The following is a 20,325-nucleotide window of genomic DNA, read 5'->3' on the forward strand; positions in this document are numbered from 1 at the left end:
CTTATCACGGGTTAAGAGCAGCCTTGCAACGTTGCTGAGGAAACTCCCATGGGGGATGACGCCGGCTGTGAAAGACAAGCAGACCATAGTGCCTGTGGCCTTTGATGCTGAGCCTAGCGAGAAGCACCGGCAGGGCAGGGAGAAGGCAGTGCGGCCAATCAGCGCGGGGGACGGGGAGCATCCTTCCTCCTGCCGCCCTGCTCTCTCTGTGGGCGGGCTAGGGATGAACACGCACCGCTCTCCACGGTCCCCGCCTGCCTGCCGCTCCCTCCTTCCCACCGCCCACTCAGCTCCTCATTGGAAGGCGCAAGGTGCCCCTGCCTCGGAGCTCGTGCGCTGCACCGAGGGGTCATTACAGAGCTATTCCCATTGAAAGGGCACGAGCGGGGCGTGGCGCGGGAAGCAGGCATCGCCAGCAGTCGCGTGAACGCCGCGTGCGCATCGGTGACTGCACCCCGGGCCGCTCACCTTGCAGCGCGCGCGCCAGCCTGGACCGTGCAGAGCGTGTTATCATAGCCCGAGACTAGGCTTCCTGCACTATCAGAGAGCCGAGCAGCCGCCGCATCACAGCTGGGAAGCAGGTCAGTCCGCGGCATGGCTATGCGTCGAACAGGCCTCGCGCACATTTATTTTAAAATAAAGCACGCTCCATATAGAAGTGTGCCTCCCCCGCCTTTAAGGACTTCCTGAAAGTTGTATTTCAGGGAGCGGGGGTGTAGCCTGGTCTCTCAGCTGGGCTCTGCAGGCGCACTCTTGAGGCTCTTGTGGGTGGCGCGTGGAGACACAAGGCTGCGCTGTGGGTGTGTTGGGGTTCTGGGACCCGGGGTCTGCAGCTGCACACTAAGGTCTGCCGGTGGTGCCTTTTGCTCCTGCATGTACCGGGTGTCACACGGTTTCGGTGCTTACTGTGTCGCTGCATCCGGGCCTGGTGTCACTGCCTGGCCTTGCAGATAGTCAGTCCTCAGGCAGAGTGCGTGACGGAGAATACAGTTTTAGGAGGAAACGTAGTACGTTTGTCATCTGAGGCCACACGTTTAGTGCAGTGTATTTCAGTAGAGCATGAGGTGTGTCTGTCATTTCAATACCAATGGCTGCTGTGAAAAGTTGTTGCTTGTGTTATTGTGATGTGTGTGGCGTTACAGGAGAATCTGGGGGTAGTGAGGCTTCTTTTGGTGAGGTGTATAGAGTACAGGGTGGCATCGCTGCTTGGTGTGGCTGATATGGTGCTTCGGCCCAAGGCTTCACGTTACTTTGTGTGGTGGGCGTAGTTAGGTGGCAGCATTCCCCATTCTAGTGTGTGCATGATGTAGGAGCTGAATGTGACGTGTTTAGATGAATGGATTGTGTGCCAGGAACACTTAATCAGGACCTTTTTTATTTTAGTTGGTTTGTGAGACCCGGGTGACCGCGTTTCAGTGTGTGTGCCAGAGGGATGTACGTTGTTACAACGCATGCTTTTACCACGTATGCTTTTACAACGCAGGTTTTTCAACGCAAGTCGTTACAACGACTTGCGTTGGGGGGTGCTGGATAGTGAATAGTTTAATTTACTATTCCAACTCCAGTCCCCGTGGATAGTAGGGAAGGTGTTGGATAGTAAATTAAACTATTACCTATCCTAGAGCGCCCCCCCAGCGCAATTCGTTGTAATGACTTGCGTTGAAAAACCTGCGTTGTAAAGGCACTGCATGGTAAAAGTTGCGTCGTAAAGGATGTTTCCCGTGCCAGAGTGGTGCTTCAAGACCACATGGCGGCAGGATCGTTTTGACCATATGTCGGGGCAGGTGGGGTGTTTGATGCACAAACACCTGCTGATGCACTTATTTTTTGGCACGTTTGATGCAGAAACACCTGCTGACGCACTCTTTTTTAGCACGTGTGTGATGTAGGGTCACCTGTCAATATATCCTGTTGTGCGTGGGGGTGTTAAGTTGCAGAGCCACCTGTTAAAATACTCTTATTGTAGGCGTGTGTAGTCTACGGACACCTAGTAATACATGGTTTGTGTGTGTGGTGTTGTGGATGCACAAGGTGGCACACAGTGGGCCTAAGTATGAGTGGCTCATTAAATTCCATCTGTGCGTAAACCCCTGTTTACATATGGGATGGAATTACCAGTTTGGTTTCATCCTATAATTATTGGACGTATTGAATAGCCCAATATTCGTTAAATTAATTTAACAGGGGAAAATACGATAATTACTGTATCATGTAGGTCTTGGTGTGTTAAACACCAATATCTACATGTTATTCCACATAAACTCATTTTAGGTATTTATCGCACCCAGTAAATAACATACCCTGTGGTATCCCCATTTATGAGGGACACTAAATAATGCCTCAATTCATAAGCATGCCCATAACAGGTGCTAGTTATGCACCTGATAAATAACGTAACATGTGGTGTTGTTTATCAAGGGCGGTAAATAATGCATCATCAATTCATTGACTAGTAGAGTATGTTGTGCTTTAGGGGCATAGCTACAGTACTTTGGGCCTGATTACGAGGTAAGAGGTTATTTATCACCCCTGATAAATAACTATACTATGGGTACGTTATTTAACAAGTGCAATAAAAAACACCTATTACGAATTCATAGGGAATAACATGCGGATGTTGGTGTTTAATGCACCAAAATCCCCATGATATGGAGACTACTGTATGTCCCTATTAAATTTTGTCAGGTTTGACCTGCCGAAATTTAATAAAGTTTGAGTTATTTAAAGCTTCTGATAATTATCGGATGTGTTCAATTACTTCAAACTCGAAATTCCGACCCATTCGTGAACAGGAGTTTAGCATGGGTCAGAATATTACGTGGAACTCATAATTAGGCCCTACGGGTGCGCAATGCAGGAGAGTCTAGTGGCACACTGTTTTTGTGGGCGCTTTGATCTTGACAGAGTACCTAAGGATACAATATTTGTGTAGTGTTGCTGCAAGGGCACCTTGCAGCTCACTTTGAGGGTAGGTGCTACATTGCAGGAAAGCCTGGTGGCAAACGGAACATTAGTGTGTTTTTAGGAGTACGCTGCACCTGGTTGTGCACTTTCAGTGGGTGTTTTATTCTTTGAGGGGCACCCGGTGATACTTTGTGAGTGGGTATGCGTGGTACTAAAAGTGTGGCTTGGAGCCAACTTTATTTCTGTGGGGGTATTTGATGAGGCACGAGTTTCTGTTGGTATGCTTGCACCGGTGGTACCATATTTAGGTGGGCACATTTGATGCTGCAGGAGTGCCAGGTTGTGGCACGCTATTTTTCATCTTTTTTGGATAGGCGGATGGGCGTCGCGGCACCGGCACACTGTCGCATGGTTTGAATCTCATGAATTTCTCAGCTGCGGTCCGCAGGCTCCTGTTGGACGCCCCCACCCCTTCTCGCTGCGCTGCTGCGGATATCAGGTTTACTATCTGCTGCAGGACCCGTGCTGCAGTTCACTCCTCCTCGTGCTCGCTTCCGGGGCTCACCTTGCGCGCAGAGCGGCTGCAGCGGCGCACACGCGGCCGGTCCCCATTGTAAACTGTTGCCCTTTCCTCCCACAGAGTCAGCGCAGTATCCCGGCCCGGATCTTGGTCCCTCCGAAGAGTGTGAGGCGTCCCAGCAGGCTTCCCTTACCCGACTCCATGGAGGTCTCGGAAGCCGCCGCTGCCCCTCGCGCCCGGTGCCTGTGCGCCGGGCGCTGCAGGTGATCGCCCTCCCGGGGATGATGGACCCTGATTGGCGCAGGTCGAGGAGCCGAGGCGCAGCCCCCTCGGCTCCCAGGAAGGCTGGGGGCGAGGCCAGGCGCGCGCCAGCTGAAGCCAATGCTGCACATGATGACACGCACATGAATGGCCCTGCCGCTGCTGCAGGCAGGCGCGTGGCGAGCAGGACCCCGGCTGCTGCTGCAATGCTTCCCACAGCTGAACGCCCCGCGCCTTTCGCCACCGGGGCCAAGGACCCCAAAATCGTCAACCTCCGCTTCCTGAGGCGGACCGTGGTGGAGTCGGACCAGGAGGAGCCCGTGCTCGAGCTGGCCGTGCCCCTCCAGCAGAAGAAAGCCATCCCCATCTCCAAAACCAGGCGGGCCATCGCCAAGAGGGCGCAAGGGGTCAGCGAGGAAGGAGGCTCCAGCGGCGGGGAGGGCTCCTGCGACCCGGCGGGGGTCACCCCGGAGAGCGGCAGCCTCCAGGAGCTCCGGGAGCAGGTCAAGGTTGCAGAGCAGAACCATGTCCCCGACGCCCCTCAGGAGCCCCCAAAGTCCACGCAGGGGGGAGAGGTCCAGGAGGACGAGGAGGAAGAGGCCGACATCAAGGCGGTGGCCACCTCCCCCGACGGCCGCTTTCTGAAGTTTGACATTGAAATTGGACGGGGCTCCTTCAAGACGGTCTACAAGGGCCTGGACACGGAAACTTGGGTGGAAGTTGCGTGGTGTGAGCTGCAGGTAAGCGCGTAACTTTCTCTGCTCCCTGGTGGCCACTTAAACTGTCTACTGATCGTAAGCAATAGTTGTGTGTTGACTTGAGTAATTCCCGTCGTGGTGAATAATGTAAAGCTAAACAACTCGTGATTGACTCTGAGTAAGTTAAAAATGTATTGCAAATCTTTCTTACTCACATTCATTGTGGATATGTTAAAAAAAAGTGGATTCTGAGATTTGGTAGGCCTGCAATTTCAGACACACTTTGGTTTCAGGGGTGTTCCGGTACAGGGTTTTCATCAGCCAGGGCTATCTGTGCACGTGCACACATCAGATGGTCTCTGTGTCCGCATTACATGCTTCTGAGGGAACTGGATCAATATCCTTGGCAGTTGCTTTCTATGTCATGGAGCCTTGTTTGGGGCTTGGAAGACCGGGCCTCTCCATGTTTGTTCCATTGCTGCCAAGTTTCTCAGGTCTGTGCGTGATCTGCCGGTCCAGTAAATTTTTTTTCCTTTGAATTGTGGGGCTTTAAGTCATGTTTTATAATTAAACCAACAAGACTACAAGTCCCATAATTCAAAGAAAAAACTGGACTGGCGCATGGACCTGGGAAATTCGGCAGGGCATTGATACCAGTTACACTACTCTACTGGTGCTTTGAGTCGTGCAGTCAAAATGTAAAAATGTAAAGCAGTATTTATTCCCATTAGTCCATCTTCTGTCCTGGGTTTTACAGATCTTGCCTCTTGTGTGCAGCGTGAACCCCAAATGTGTTAACTGCAGCTTTCAATCAATTTTCATCCAGTTGAGAATGAGCGCCCAGGAAAGGCCAAACGCGACCCGGGCTCTCTCCAGGAAAGTCCGCTCCTTGTTCTGTGACACATCCGGCCATCACAGATGTAGTTCATGAAATTGACAAAAATGATGTATGGAATTTCTTGGGTCGGTCTGACCCCTGACCATTGTTCTTGACTCATTTCATACAATAATTTTTAATCCGATTTTGAACAAAAAACATTGGCATGGAATGCTACGGAGAGTAATTACAAGTGGGTGAGATTCAAGTAGTGGGCTCGACACCTTCTGGTTTTCTCGGATAATAACACAGAAAAGGCTGGGTAATTAACCAGACGCACGCTAGCTTACAGTAAAACCAATTGGAATCGACCTCTTGTTATCATGTCTTCCTCCCTCCCCTGATTTCGTCGTTTGCCTCTTGGTCATTGCATATCTTCCCATCCTGAAATCCCCCACACAGGCAGTAAACTTGATTTACTGGGTTAATTTTGAAACCGCAGTCGCGTGTCGTGAAGCACCACGGGAAACCGTGTAGCTGCGTTTTTATGCCGATAACCATGATTGGACTTTTCAGCAGTAAACCGCTTGGGACTATTGTCATGTGTGCAAAGAATATACTGTTGGAGACGTTATTTTTTCGTGCCATGCTTAGCAATGTTTTGTTTGCGTTCTTCAGCTGAGTAAAATTGTAATGAGGACTCAAAAGAAAGTTTTCTAAAATAGTGTTTGGAAATATTGTGGCGTTTGGGGAGAAACACCCAGCGTTATGCATCGACTTCACTTTTTTTTTATTTTTTAAAAGAGCAACTCCACTGTATTTATATACATAATTGTCACTCCTATAACGCCCAGCTGCTGTTCGTGTGGCATTGTGGCACATTAAGGGCCTAGTTTGTGATTCTCTGATTGCTCAGTCTTTTTTAAAAAAACTTTTTTTACTTCAAGAGTTGCACAAATATCACAGTACAGGTGGTGTCGCAAAATCATAAAGCATGGAGTATAACTGATAAAGAGTTATCAAGAATATCAGACTAACATTGCAACCAAGCCAGTGGCTCATGTGCTGGTCTACGCTTCCAGTCCTGGAGTAGCATCATAAAACATGACCTCGTGTTTAATAGGTGATACAGCTCCCATAAAAATGAGTTATGTAGATGAATGTACAGCAAGAAGCAAAACAACGAAAGAGCATGGTAGCGACAACCAGTCAGGTGCTGTTCCCTATAAAATCCCCTATTAGAGATGGATCTGGCTTTTCTCTCGAATGTACCTCTCCTGGTGTCCGGGGGTAGTCCGCTGTCTCACCTAAGTATAGGGCAGCATGAAAGCACACCTGTATTGCTGGTCCAGAACAGTCCCATCTGCTGACTCCGGTGTGTGGACTGTCTAATCCTCAATAATAACCCACAGGTACACATGTCCCCATCATATACAGGTCTGCAGGATCCGTACCTAAGGTCACCAACTCCACCACATTGGGTGCTGAGGCGAGACATGACCCCCATGTGCACACTTCAACTTCGCAACCAACAGGTACACATGTCCCCGTCCCATACAGGTCTGCAGGATCCTTATCTGAGGTCACCAACTCCAACACATTGGGTGGTGCAGCTGGACATGACCACAGGTACACATGTTCCCAGCCCATACAGGTCACCAACTCCACCACATTGAGTGCTGTGGCGGGACATGACCCCCATGTGCACACTACACGCTCGCAAACCACACACAGTGCCAATCAGTCAACCAAGAGGCTATCCTGCAGTGTCAAAATTGCTCAGTCTTATGTAGAAAAATGCAATTTGTTTCCAGACCATAGTCTATGTGCAGTACTGATTAATTGATGCAGTCTTTTTTGACTGTTAATTTCTCCACTTGTTCAGCCTAGAGCAATTGCTTTTTTATGTCACACTTGTATTACACCCTGACGTTCTGCAGTTCCTGATTTATTTTTGTCCTCCCACAGTAGCCAGGAGTAGGCTCTGCTGCGATACATGAGACCCACTGGTGCCGCATAACTCGGAGCTCTAGCCAGATGCACGTGCCCTGCCCTCCCAAACAAACACCAAAACCTTCATCATAGCAACTCTCTGACTTCCACTTTTAGCTTATTGGATCACCGCAGCAGCCCTTTGTGTCTAGTGCAACAGATGGAGTCACAGGCAGGGGAAGAGTGAATCTCTTCATTTCTGAGCCACTGCCAGAACATTTGCCCGCTTCACTACTTCCTCCTTGTGCCTTTTCCTTCCTTCCCCTAGCCACACCTACAGGGAGTGATCATTTGGGCTGTGGTCACTTGACAGGGTGCAAAAAACACAACCGAGCAGACCAGGTCTAGAAATGGTGTGTAACTATACTGGTGACTGTGAAAAAGTGGGGTGCATGTGTGAGCGAGTGCCGTTGAGAAACATAAGCTAGAACCAATCCCATCAACCCACCCTTTTGGTGGAGTTTACGTCATGTGGGGGTTTGCTGATCATTCAACACCACATCCGACCATACAGTGCCAGTGTGGGAATGAATGTCAGTACTCTAGCCATGATGTTCAATGTAGAGTGGTATTGATGAAGTGCAGTGCTCAAGTGATAGTGATTAATAAAATTGACTACTCAGACTCAGCAAAAAGTTCAGATAGAAGTCTATGTGTCAAGAGTTAAAAACACGCCAAGTAGTAAGACTACCCAGTGGCGCTGTGCAGGACGGTCGACATGTTTCAGCCTCTTGGGGAGTTACCCCGGCTTTCTTCAGGACCTTAGACATGGAATAGCTACTGCAACTGCAAGATATGTGTTGAGTGAGAAATAACGAAAATGTACTAAGAAAAGTTACATATCTACCAGGAACTTAGACGATTAAATGTCCACTGGAGGGAGAGAAGCATGTCTTCTTCCTATCAAGAAACAAAAGATTTCTTTCAACAACTCTAGGTTACACATAACATAGAGGTTTTTAACTCTTGACACATAGACTTCTATCTGAACTTTTTGCTGAGTCTGAGTAGTCAATTTTATTCATCACTATCACTTGAGCACTGCGCTTCATCAATACCACTCTACATTGAACATCATGGCTAGAGTACTGACATTCATTCCCACACCGGCACTGTATGGTCGGATGTGGTGTTGAATGATCAGCAAACCCCCACATGACGTAAACTCCACCAAAAGGGTGGGCTGATGGGATTGGTTCTAGCTTATGTTTCTCAACGGCACTCGCTCACACATGCACCCCACTTTTTCAGAGTCACCAGTATAGTTACACACCATTTCTAGACCTGGTCTGCTCTGTTGTGTTTTTTGCATCTTGACAGTAGGGGAGCGAGCAGACAGGTCGTAAAATATTCCCCTGGACCCTCCACACACATGTTCGTTTTATTAGTCACTTGACAGGGCCCTGGTGAGCAGCGATGACCTTTGTGCTGTGTACCATTCTACACCCCTGCTGCATCAGCCAGGCGAAGACTGGCTGCCAGAAACAGGTTTTAAGGGTACACTCATCCAAATGAGAAAATAAATATCAGATTTCCTTCAATCACGGGTAACTGAGACATGCAAACTAGCAATGAAAATCATTTTTTTTTTTGTGGAAAAAGTACAAAAGATCTACCAATCTTTTCCACATGTGTCCCCTGACTCCACCTTTTCAGTTGTTAGAGCCGAGTCCTGCCCTTCTCTATCAGCTATTCCGGAGATCTCTAAAGAGGAGTTATCCAGACTATGTAGTAAAATTAAATCCGGGTCTCCCTCGGACCCTATGAGGCCAGCCCAATTCATTGAGTTACTCCCGCTTCTTCAGCAGCCGCTGTGTCAAATACTTAACCTTTCCTTTTCCATGGCGAGCGTTCCTGTGGCCTGGAAACAGGCTTGGGTGTCTCCTATTATCAAGAAACCCACGTTAGACCCTTCAAAACCTGAGAACTTTAGACCCATCTCCCTTCTTCCTTGGGTGGCTAAAATCGCAGAAGCCCACGCTAATAATATCCTATCCCAATTTCTGAGCTCTCATAACATTCTGGACCCGTCACAGAACAGTTTTCGGCCGGGCCACAGCATGGAATCGGCCCTGCTAGCCACTACGGAACATCTTCGGACGATCTTGGATGCCGGTCAAAGTGCAGCGCTGATTTTGTTGGATCTCAGCGCTGCCTTTGATAAGGTGTCACATGACATTCTTCTTCATCGTCTAGAGGCAGCAGGGGTCACCGGAACTGCCTTAGAGTGGTTCAGGTCATTTTTGACTGAAAGATCTTTCCATGTATCGGCCCCTCCGTTCCTTTCTCAATCCCATTCCATCGGTCAGTGGGTCCCCCAAGGCTCAGCATTGAGCCCGTCTCTGTTTAATCTCAGCCACTGGCGGCTGTTGCAAAAAAATGGGACCTCGCGATGGTGTCCTATGCTGATGTCACCCAGCTTGTTATCACCTTAGCTAAGGGTCCATCAATATCGGCCACTAGATTCAGAGACGGGATGACAGCAGTGGCTCAATGGATGGCAAAGAACTGTCTGCAGTTAAATGTGAGTAAAACCGAGGTTTTACTGGTGGGAAAGGACACTGCCCTTAGGAATAACACTGGTGGCCGGCGTCCCTTGGTACAATGCCAACGCCTAAGACATTGGTAAAAAATCTAGGAGTCTGGATGGATTTCTGGCTTAGTTTCCAGACCCACACAAAGAGAGTCGCTGCCACCTGTGTTGGCTTATTAAGGGGCCTCAATCCTCTCTTGAAATTCTTTGACCCAGTAGTGCGACAGCTCATTGTGCAGTCTACCAAACTTTATCGACTAGACTATGCTAGTTCCCTGCTCCTAGGGGCTAACAAAACAGAGATACGGCGACTACAACGAGTTCAAAACTTGGCAGCCAGAACTCTGGTGGAACTCCCCCGTCGGTGTTCGGTCAGGGCCATTATTCAAAGGCTGCACTGGCTACCGATTGACACCCGGATCCAGTGCAAAGCTCTTTGCCTATCTTTCAAGATCTTAAAATCGGGGAGCCCGGAGGTGCTGGGCAATCTCTTGACCCAGTATGTGCCCCACCGACAACTGCATTCACTGGGACAGCACATGGCAGCTGTCCCGCGGTTTAAACTTTGCAGAGTAGGAGGCCGTTCATTCGGTATCTGGCAGCCAGGCTCTGGAATTCTCTGCCGGTACATATTTGTGGGATGGAGGACCTGCTTGCGTTTCGAAAAGCCTTTAAAACCTTCCTCTTCCCTTCAATATAGCTATAGCTGTGATGACTTCTCTGGGCAGTGTGTTATTCAGATTTGGTAGCGCCGGGACGCCCCTTTGCTGGGGCAGCTGTTGCGCTTTAGAAAACTACTAACATAACATTTAAAAATCAAGACTTCTAAAGGTCCCAGGCTAACTATCCAACGTTGAACGGTATTTGTTCATTGCTTCAGAGATCAGTCGAGTTAAAAATAAAACATTTCAGGTGTTGTTACTCAGTTTCCCAATTTTCCAAGATAATTTTAGTGTAAGGCATCATTCCAGACTGTTTTCAGGGATTAGTTATTCTACTACAACAAATGGATGCTGATAGTGTGTTTTTTTTCTTCTCCTGAATGTTTCATATGTTGATCTGCAATGGGTTTGGAGTGGTCCTGTATCAACCAGGACCACCCCAAAGCTGCTCCAGTTTAGAGCTGAGGACGCACAGCTTTTCCTGAAAACTGCATCACAACACCTTAACAGTCCACAAACCAGCTACCTCTCCCGTCACTTGACTGCATGCTTGCCTTGGATCTTGTACAGTGCTCCTCTGCCTTTTTGGCTAGGATCCCCTTATACAAATGCCACATGCATGCATAGGGCAATCGCATTAGAGTGAGCACCATGAGTCACTTTTCCTCATTATTCTAATTTCCTAATCACTTCTGGTCTGTTAAGTTGGATTACAAGCAAAGCTTCCAGGATCAGTAAGTTGCCCTCCTACAGTGCATGGAAATTGATTTTCCAAGAACCCCTAATTTCATAGAGGGAGGAATCCAACAAGAAAGTAGGGAAAGGTGGTGAGGGGAATTGGTGCTCCTTATCAATCTTGCAGTGATTGGTGTTTGTTTAGTCCAGTAGATTTAGATGTGATAAAATATGAGCTCCCATTGTAAAACACTTTTGATTGTGTGTTGGTGGGCATGCTAGCAAACTACCATATGAGATGGCAGCAAGCTAGCTTGAGGTTTGTGTAGTACCCAAACCATCTGCCTGTGTCATTATTGTCAACACCTTGGTCCTTTGTTAGAAACTTTCTTTAAATACTTAGTTTATTGTATTCAAATTGTTTTTGATTATTTTTGTAACCATGTTCAATCTGCTTCATTATCGCCTGGAGGCCATGCACTCTCTGTGGTAGCAGTAGTGAATACACAAATAACGTTACATCTTTTTTGAGTTTGATGTTGTAGCGTGACCACTCTGCCCTTTCAATTGCCCTTCATTTTACATAACTTCATAGTGTGGACAATTACTCACCATTCTCTTTACTGTCTTCCGGTGTCATGGTAAAGGTTTCTATTAACCTCCACTTGACCACTGAAACCATTTGTTTACCTTGCAACATATTACATTTTGTTCACCGCAAGGATTTTGAGATCCAAGGAGCTACATTATTAATTTTCTGTGAAGGAATGTTTCACGTTCAAAGCAAGACTATAGGGCGATTCGTTTTTTTACCAGGGTGAACATTGGAGATTGTGTCTGGTCAGTCTTTGACTTGTTAGCTTTTGTTTCGTGAACACCACTAGCATGCAACTTATGATGTACATTTCTGACCACTAGAACATTTCTTGTAAAGAAGTTCAGTCTGTTGCATTTTGACACTGTCAACCACCTGGCTTTTATGAGGTCAGAAAGTGAGGTTGTGGGCCTGCTCAATGCCGAGATAATTGTTGATACTGTATTCCAAACTAAAAAAAACTCATTTAAAAACGATATCTGTCCTCCATGCCTCTGCAATGTGTCACTAGTCTTCACACCTATATCCATTGTATGAGCCAGTTAACGCTATATTATCAGATAGTCGGCTGTTGTTCTCGAGAACTTATGAGTACATGTGGTTTACCATAGATGAAGATTATCAATAAATCAAGTAACATAGTAAATTAAATACACCTTCTTAAGACAAAGCATGAGTTCTAAGCCCTAGAGGTATGTTAATAGTTTAATATCGTACATTCATTCATAGGGAATTACCAAAAAGCTGAATTGAATGCAGTAATCCATATTTTATTCTAGTTTTTGTCTAGCATACAACATGAGTAATATTGGTCTTATTTCTAAGAATTGAGGGAAGCAGCTCCAGAGGCTCGAGATTGAAGTCTGGCTCGCCTCCAAAATAAGCCTTTTTTATATTATTGCAAAATACACAGTAAAAGTCAATACAATCCGCATGAGGTGGGTAACTGATACATAGACTCAGCAAATCACAGCATGAAATAAAATGCAACCTTGCATAACACCATCACCTAAGTGAATAAAATGTAGTCCCCCTTTGCCCTAATGGCATCGGATATGACCGTAGAAGTCTAGTAACACCATATAGCAATGAAAGGCTTATGACACATGGGCTCACTGAGCTTCAGGCAGGAAGAACCTCGAGCATTAACATTTGAAAGAAAACGTCCCCTAGACTTCACCAAGAAAAACATCTCATTCAAAAGGAAATAACAGAATCACAAAACAAATTAATACATCTTCAGTGCACATTTTGCTGCGTGAGAAGACAGAAGTAAAGAAAACACAGTCATGTTTGAAATACAAGATGAAGTCAGGGGCTAGTTTTACCACTTTAAGGAAAACCTAGTATTGTAGTGTGCAGCAATTTAGTAATGCAAACCATTCATGACCTAATGTATTAATTAAAGATTCTCTCTAACAAGTCCTAAGATTGAACGAAACCCTTCATTTGAGATAGTAAGTAGTAATGTTCACGTCTCATATAGAAGTTTCTATTCATTTTCATTTTGTAAGAGTCTGTATTTCTTCTATTGAAAAGTTGTGGTGTTCCTGTGTTGGCTTGACCTCTTGAATATCTAAAGGCAAAATGGATGATCCCCATAGATTTGAACAGACCTTGATAAAAATTCCAACATGAGTGAAAGACAATTGGTTTGGTGTGTTCCAAAGACCTTACAGTCACATTTATTAGCTTATTGTAAGGCCTGAAAACAGTTTTTTGTTAATTGCTCTACTTTACCAGTATATCATTTACTTTATTTGTAGTGTTTTCCATACCACTGTGATATATGGACTATTTCTGCTCTTCAGAAAAAGTTATTCCAGGAATACCTGTATTTCAGGTATTGACCATTCCTAAAAAGCACCTGCTTTGCCCCCTCTACTTCTAGCAGATGACCTGCTAAAGGTGTGGCTTGCAGACCTATTTCGAATGCCGAAATTCCAAGGTGACGAAGAACAGATTGTGCCTGAATGTCACCCACTTCCTCCAACCACAGATGAAAACTGCCAGTAATGTTGCTCATCCTATTTAGTATTTCTGCAAGGTTTTTCAGTTTTCTTCCACTGTTTGATTTAGTTTTTAAATGGCCTACGTAAAAATCAGAGGGACTTTGCATATTAATCTGCATAATCTGTTTACAAACTAAGCTTCCAGGGGCCTAGAGTGGGCTATGTAGATTTGTTAAATCTTCAAATTATTTCAGTAAATGATGGTAGCAGCCCCAATCTCCTGTTCCTTCCCTCACTGCTATGCAATGCACACAAGTTGGCAGGAGCAATGGCACAACATGTGGATCAAAATATTCCCATAGCCACGACTATGTTCTTCCTACAGGTTTAAGAATGATACAGCATGTGTCACTGCTGATCTGAAATTGAAGAACCTACACCCTTCTTTTATCACTGTTGGTTTCTCCTGACATTTGTATTTTTATATTAGCCACTGCCCCGTTCAGTGGAGTACCTAGATCCATTCCTATGTGCTCAGTGCCGCTTTGAGTGATGTTTCAAATAATTATTGGCAAGCCACAGGTTTCTTGCTTCAACGTAACCCGGCAGAACTGGAATCTGAGGCGCTCCAATTAAGTCAGTCTACTTATGCTTTGCTTTTGTGATCACATGTTTTTTGGACCACCATCGAGTTGCTCCAATTTAGAGTAAAACACTCCTCTATTGTGCATAGGGAAAGAGTGGTAAGAACCATTCCAACTCAGTGTCTTTGGGACTTTCATCTGTGAGGATCGGTCTTTCGTTCCATCAGTAGTGAATTCTCTTCATCCACATCTGCATCAGTTCATTATTCATAATAAGGCCTTGCTTAAGAAGTGCATTTAATGCTGTTATTGCTAGTGGTACAAAAGGGGGTGGTGATGGACGGAGCATCTGAACCAATCAAACACTCACACCCAGTCAAAAGATCACATCTGCATCAGTTCATTGTTAATAATAAGGCCTTGCTTAAGAAGTGCATTTAATGCTGTTCTTGCTAGTGGTACAAAAGGGGGTGGTGATGGACGGAGCATCTGAACCAATCAAACACTCGCACCCAGTCAAAAGATCTGGGTTTGACCCATCACCGTTCTTTAGCCCACTCTGCCACCCCAGTTCAGACATGGCTATATGCAAATCAGTCTGACCCTGTGCCTCATGGGAACAGTCCAGCCCGAACTGCCAAGCCATGCCTTCCCTGGACCGGAAACAAGCTTCCGAGGACCGGTTTCTGGCATTACAGCCGCCTTCAGCCCGGCTTGCTTGAATCCAGTGGCAAAGTGAGCAAGGGACTCACGTCTGAGCATACCCTGCCACACTTATGGCGGCCAAAAGCTGTACAAAAGGGGGTGGTGATGGACGGAGCATCTGAACCAATCAAACACTCACACCCAGCCAAAAGATCTGGGTTTGATCCATCACCGTTCTTTAGCCCACTCTGCCACCCCAGTTCAGACATGGCTATATGCCATCCATCACCACCCCCTTTTGTACCGCTTTTGGCCGCCATAAGTGTGGCAGGGTATGCTCATACGTGAGTCCCTTGCTCACTTTGCCACTGGATTCAAGCAAGCTGGGCTGAAGACGGCTGGCATGCCAGAAACCGGTCCTCAGAAACTTGTTTCCGGTCCAGGGAAGGCATGGCTTGCCAATTTGGGCTGGACTGTTCCCATGAGGCACAGGGTCAGACTGATTTGCATATAGCCATGTCTGAACTGGGGTGGCAGAGTGGGCTAAAGAACGGTGATGGATCAAACCCAGATCTTTTGACTGGGTGTGAGTGTTTGATTGGTTCAGATGCTCCGTCCATCACCACCCCCTTTTGTACCGTTATTGCTAGTGAGCATTCTACTATAAGGCATGTAATATTCTGCTGCCTTTTTTAGAGTTCTGCCCACTTTTTCAATATATGGCTGAAAACATCCATGTAAGGCCATATTTTTGTGTTCCAGGGAAGGTCACTCAAATTTCGATTTTATGTTCATTTATTTAGTCAAAGAGGATTCAGCATTAAAAGGTACTGAACCTGAACCTTCCCACCAGAACGTTCTATAAATGTAATCTGCACAGAAACACAAGATGGTTCTAGACTAATGGGTCCTCACTCTTTCTCACTGGAGTTAATTTGTATTGGTGTTTACACCTTAGCAACCTCCAACAGAGAAAATTCAGAGTTTAAATTGAACTTTACGGGGCCCCTTTAGAAGATGCTTGGTCCATATCCAGAATAGTCTTTCATGTGTCATTCCCATCTTTGATTGATCAATCGACTACTTGTCTAGCATATAGAAGGGAGTGACCAACCTCCATTGCCTCCTCTCGACAGTAGACATTGCCGGCAATCCTCCACTCATCGCTTAGAAACAGCTCACCACACAGGACAGCACAACCATCATGAACTCCATCCACTCAGGAGCAACCACGGACCCCTGTTCCCACTACTTCTTCAACCTCAGGAGCAGGCAAACCTGCATCAAACTCGCCCTATCCTCAACACATTCATCCCCACAGCCGCATTCCCAGAGCAATGGAAATACGCAGAGTTCAGACCCCTCATGAAGCCACAGCATCCTTGCTCACGGAATTCAGAAAGGGACTCAAGACATGGCTCTTCGACTCACAGCAGCAGGATTCCTGCACCTGTATATCCTCACATGTGATTAGCTGCCCTTTACAAGTCCTACCTGATGATGATTATGAATTAATGATATATTTACTCTCAGCAAAGGAGCACTAAGTGATGGCTACCACTGGGTAATTTCGCATGATGGGGCTGTGTGGTTTACCACTGAGATTCCAGGAATTCTCATACTGCTGTACTACAAATTAGTAACCATGATACCTCCTTTACACGCCTAATAATTCAAGGTTCCTGAATGAGTCAAACGCAGAAATGAAACCACAGTTCTCCCCATTTAAAGTGTTCTTCACAAGGTGAAAATCCTTATTGAACAGCAACAAGGCTGGCCCTAGTAACGGAGGATGCCATCTCCACTAGATTATACATTTGATGAAGCGTTCTTGTGAAAGCACTGTATGTTACTGTGGCTTGTGTTGCAGCTGTATGACAATTATTTTAGCCGGGTAATAAAACAAATAATTCTTAATCTGGACACATATATCTGTGTGTCTCTATCTGTGTTGCAGTCTATGCCACGCTACAGAGTCTGTATCCTGATGGACTATGATGTCTGTGAATTGATATGTCATTATGTTGACCGCGTGAGCCATCGGTCATGGCTTACTCCAGGAGTTGAGCTAGTGTACTGCTTTTCACATATAACTTACATTGTCCAGTCATAGCTTTGTTTTGAAAAATAATATTTTGATTACATTAAGGAAGCGGGCTGAAAGTGTGCACCAACTAGTCAAGACTTCCTAATCCTCGATCTTTGTAAGGAAGTGTTTGCAAGCAGTGTGTGCTCAGCCATGGCCATTTAATAGGCAGGGCAAGAGAAGTCTCGGCTCTGGAAGTCTCCTCTGATTCGCTGTCTCCTCTTTGGCTACATCAATGATTCCAAGTTCAGAACACTGCTTGGATACACTGGTTTCAGTGCTGTTCAGAACATAATGGTGGCTACTCCTCATGCGTCACTTGTAAACAAGAATTTATAGTAATTTCTGGGTTAAAAATCTATCTAAATAAAGCAGTGAAAAAACCACCTTCTTCCACCGCTTACAATTCTAATTGATTGATCAATTTTCGTTTGCCCTGCATACATGCGCTCAGAATAACTATACCAAATCATATTTATATACTTTCACGGCACATTCTACGAGTCGACATTTTTTACCTACCAGAAGCAAGTTCATATCATTACCAGTTTCACATGAGCAGTATTTTGAGAACAAACGTGGAAATACAAGATGCGAAATAAATGCATGAAGATACAATCAGGGCTTTAAGTGGAGGGGGGTCTGTGGGGGGCAGAGCCCCCCCCCCAGTTTTTTTTGGAGGGCCTCGAAAGGGGGCTCTAGGGGGCTCTATTTTCGGGCCTTTTTCAGGTAGGTTGAGCAGACGCTCCGGTTTTTGTTTGGTGCTTCTAGTGTGGGTAACATGTCTTGATAGTGAAATACTGCCAATTTCGTTTTTCACTATTGAAAGGCCAGCTTGCCCGTAGGATAACATGGGGAATGCTGTGTGACATGTTTACCTGCATATCTTCCCATAACAGCAAGATAGACGTATGGAATCTGGTATCCCTGAACTCGGGCGCGCAACACCCATTGGACTCAAAGGGCTTCAGCCCCCCCGTCGTGTGTGGCAGCCCGAGCTGAGACGCTTCCCGGGCACACACACAGCCGCACCTGAGCACTTCACAGGTCTTTAAAAGACCATTTGCATATTAATGAAGAATTGTTGTTGTCTCACCCCTTCTAAGAGCCCCTGCAGCTCCACTCTGACTATTGCCTAAAGATTCAGCCCCCCCGAATTTTTTCTTAGCCCCCCCCTATATTTGGCTCTAGTTGCGCCTCTACCTGAACTCAGAATTTAATAACACATCCTTTAGTGAAGATGTTTTTAAATTCTAAGTTTGGAAATAGCAAATGTTTTTTTAAAGGGTTTGGTATTTTATGGCTTATACTTAATAAATATACCTTTTTGCCTATTTTATTATCCTTTGCTGGATGCGACTTCATGATTTTCTTAAGCACACAATGCTAGTTATCTTGATTTAGACCACACCCCTACTCGGATAGGCCACACCCCTTTAATACATTAGCCACGCCCCTTTTAGAGCACCCCCCAGTTTTTTCCCCACTTAAAGCCCTGGATACAATGTAACTACTGATCCATACACTGGCGTTTGAGTGTATCTAACTCTTTTTATTTGTACCTTAAATCCTCTCCGCCACATTGCAATGCCTAACCGCATCAATTTATGCACAGTATACTATTTTAAATGTAAATTAGATCTGTATTTTTCATCTGACACAATTATTGCACAGTGTGCAACCATATTAATTATTCAGAGATTCTTTCTTAAACTTTTTGAATAATATATTCTTTATATTGCTTGTAGTGATGACACTGGAAGTTGTAAAATAAGTTATTTCATTCATTTGTGTTAATGTTGCTGCATGAAAATGTTTGTTCTGGTTAGCATATGACTTTCTGACATTCAGAATGCTATTTAACCAAGTTGCGGTGAGGTTTAGTCTGATTCTTCATAGAATTTCCCCCACAATGGCCTACAGATTATTCAGAAGTTCAACCACCAGTGCAGCTAATCACTTACAACTACACTTGACGCTATCGCAAAGCTGGTGGTTAATGGTAGCTCTGGTGACCGCCAGCCCTTCATTTCCTATGGTGATACCTACAGACCAACTACCATATTTGCCTACTACTCTCTCATGGCAAAGTTTCAGCGTGCTGATTTACACTGGCTCGTGTTCCCTGTCATTCAAATAAATTATGCCAGTTTTATCCAGTGTTTAATTAAACCTTCAACTTTTCTTATGCCACATGGGGGTTTCCATCTCATTTAAAAGATACCATTTTCTTTTGGTTCCTCTGTTTGTTCAGATTTCATATGCTTCTCCAATTCTATCCTCTCTCCATTGGTGCACAAAGATATTGGTCAAAGAGTATCCCCAGGCGTTGGGTAGATGCGATGGCTTGTGTAATGACTTGCAGGACAGTTGCTGGCCCAACAGGATGTCCAAGTCGTTCCTGCAGCCAACCTGGCTCGCCCATTGGCAGGTCACCTAGGACCCCAACACTAGCTATTGTATCAGCTGCTTTTCACACCATTGACCATCTTGTACATCTGGAGCACATTGTACCTGGGGCTCAAGCTCTGACATGGTTGACCAGTGTCCTGACCATTATTGTACAGGCAGCCTGGCTTCCTCTTTATTCTACAGACTTGCTCTGCACCCCGGTTCTTTTTACCTCTGTCTATCTTCCCCGCCTGCTTGATTCACACTCTTTTCACTACCCTCACACCTTGAGGTAATTTACTGCTGTTGATAAATGTTCGATGATTAACTCCAGTTAGGTGTCACGTTCTTGCTTTTTTGTACATTTCACAGGATAATGACAATAAATTGGTTGAAATCCTTTCTTAACATACCGAGTCACTGGTGGAGATGGAGACTGTGTGCTGCCTCGAAAGAGTGAGCGGCCATGATTTTTGGTGAAACCCTTCCAGTGACTTCAACTGGATCCAGAAACAATTCAAAATAATCTGATCACTGCATACCGAAATACCAGCCACGAAATGAAGAAACTGACTTTCCTGCTATTGTTTTTATAAACAAAAAAATCAGAGCCCAGACAGACACCTCAGGTTGCAGTAAAAGACAGTAACGTAAATTTAAATTGACACTATTCTTTTCATATAGCATCTAATCAACAAAACCAGAATTTAGAGGTTTTATTTTAAAGTGATCTCCATGGAAGAAATGCAGATGCCAGATTTACATAATCTCGCAAAATGATATTGCACAAAATCAGTCAACCCTTGTTGCCATCATGAGAAATTCCTATTATTGGAAGCTTCCACAGCGTGAAATATGGATCAGTTAAGACATTCACATTTGTGTAGCGCTATAGTCAATTTCCTTGGAATTGTAATGTTTCTGTAAGTGGGTGATATTTCTGCTAGACTGGAACGCCTTCAATCAGCTGTCTGCCATTTGTTAGTGTTTGGTTGTTTGAGTTCAGTAAA

The 20,325-nt window shown here is 45.5% G+C and overlaps 1 protein-coding gene across 1 annotated transcript in view; it reads left to right on the forward strand.

The window, feature by feature from the left end:
- Positions 1-449: 449 nt before the first annotated feature.
- WNK2 (WNK lysine deficient protein kinase 2) overlaps positions 450-20,325 on the forward strand; it is a 581,173-nt gene continuing 561,297 nt past the window's right edge. The window contains exons 1-2 of the mRNA XM_078661612.1: positions 450-581; positions 3,545-4,425. Of these exons, the coding sequence (XP_078517738.1) occupies positions 3,706-4,425 (720 nt within the window). The 5' untranslated portion in view covers positions 450-581; positions 3,545-3,705. The remainder of the gene's footprint in view (positions 582-3,544; positions 4,426-20,325) is intronic.

The sequence above is a fragment of the Lissotriton helveticus genome, chromosome 9, assembly GCF_964261635.1.
Source record: "Lissotriton helveticus chromosome 9, aLisHel1.1, whole genome shotgun sequence".
Taxonomy (NCBI): Eukaryota; Metazoa; Chordata; class Amphibia; order Caudata; family Salamandridae; genus Lissotriton; species Lissotriton helveticus.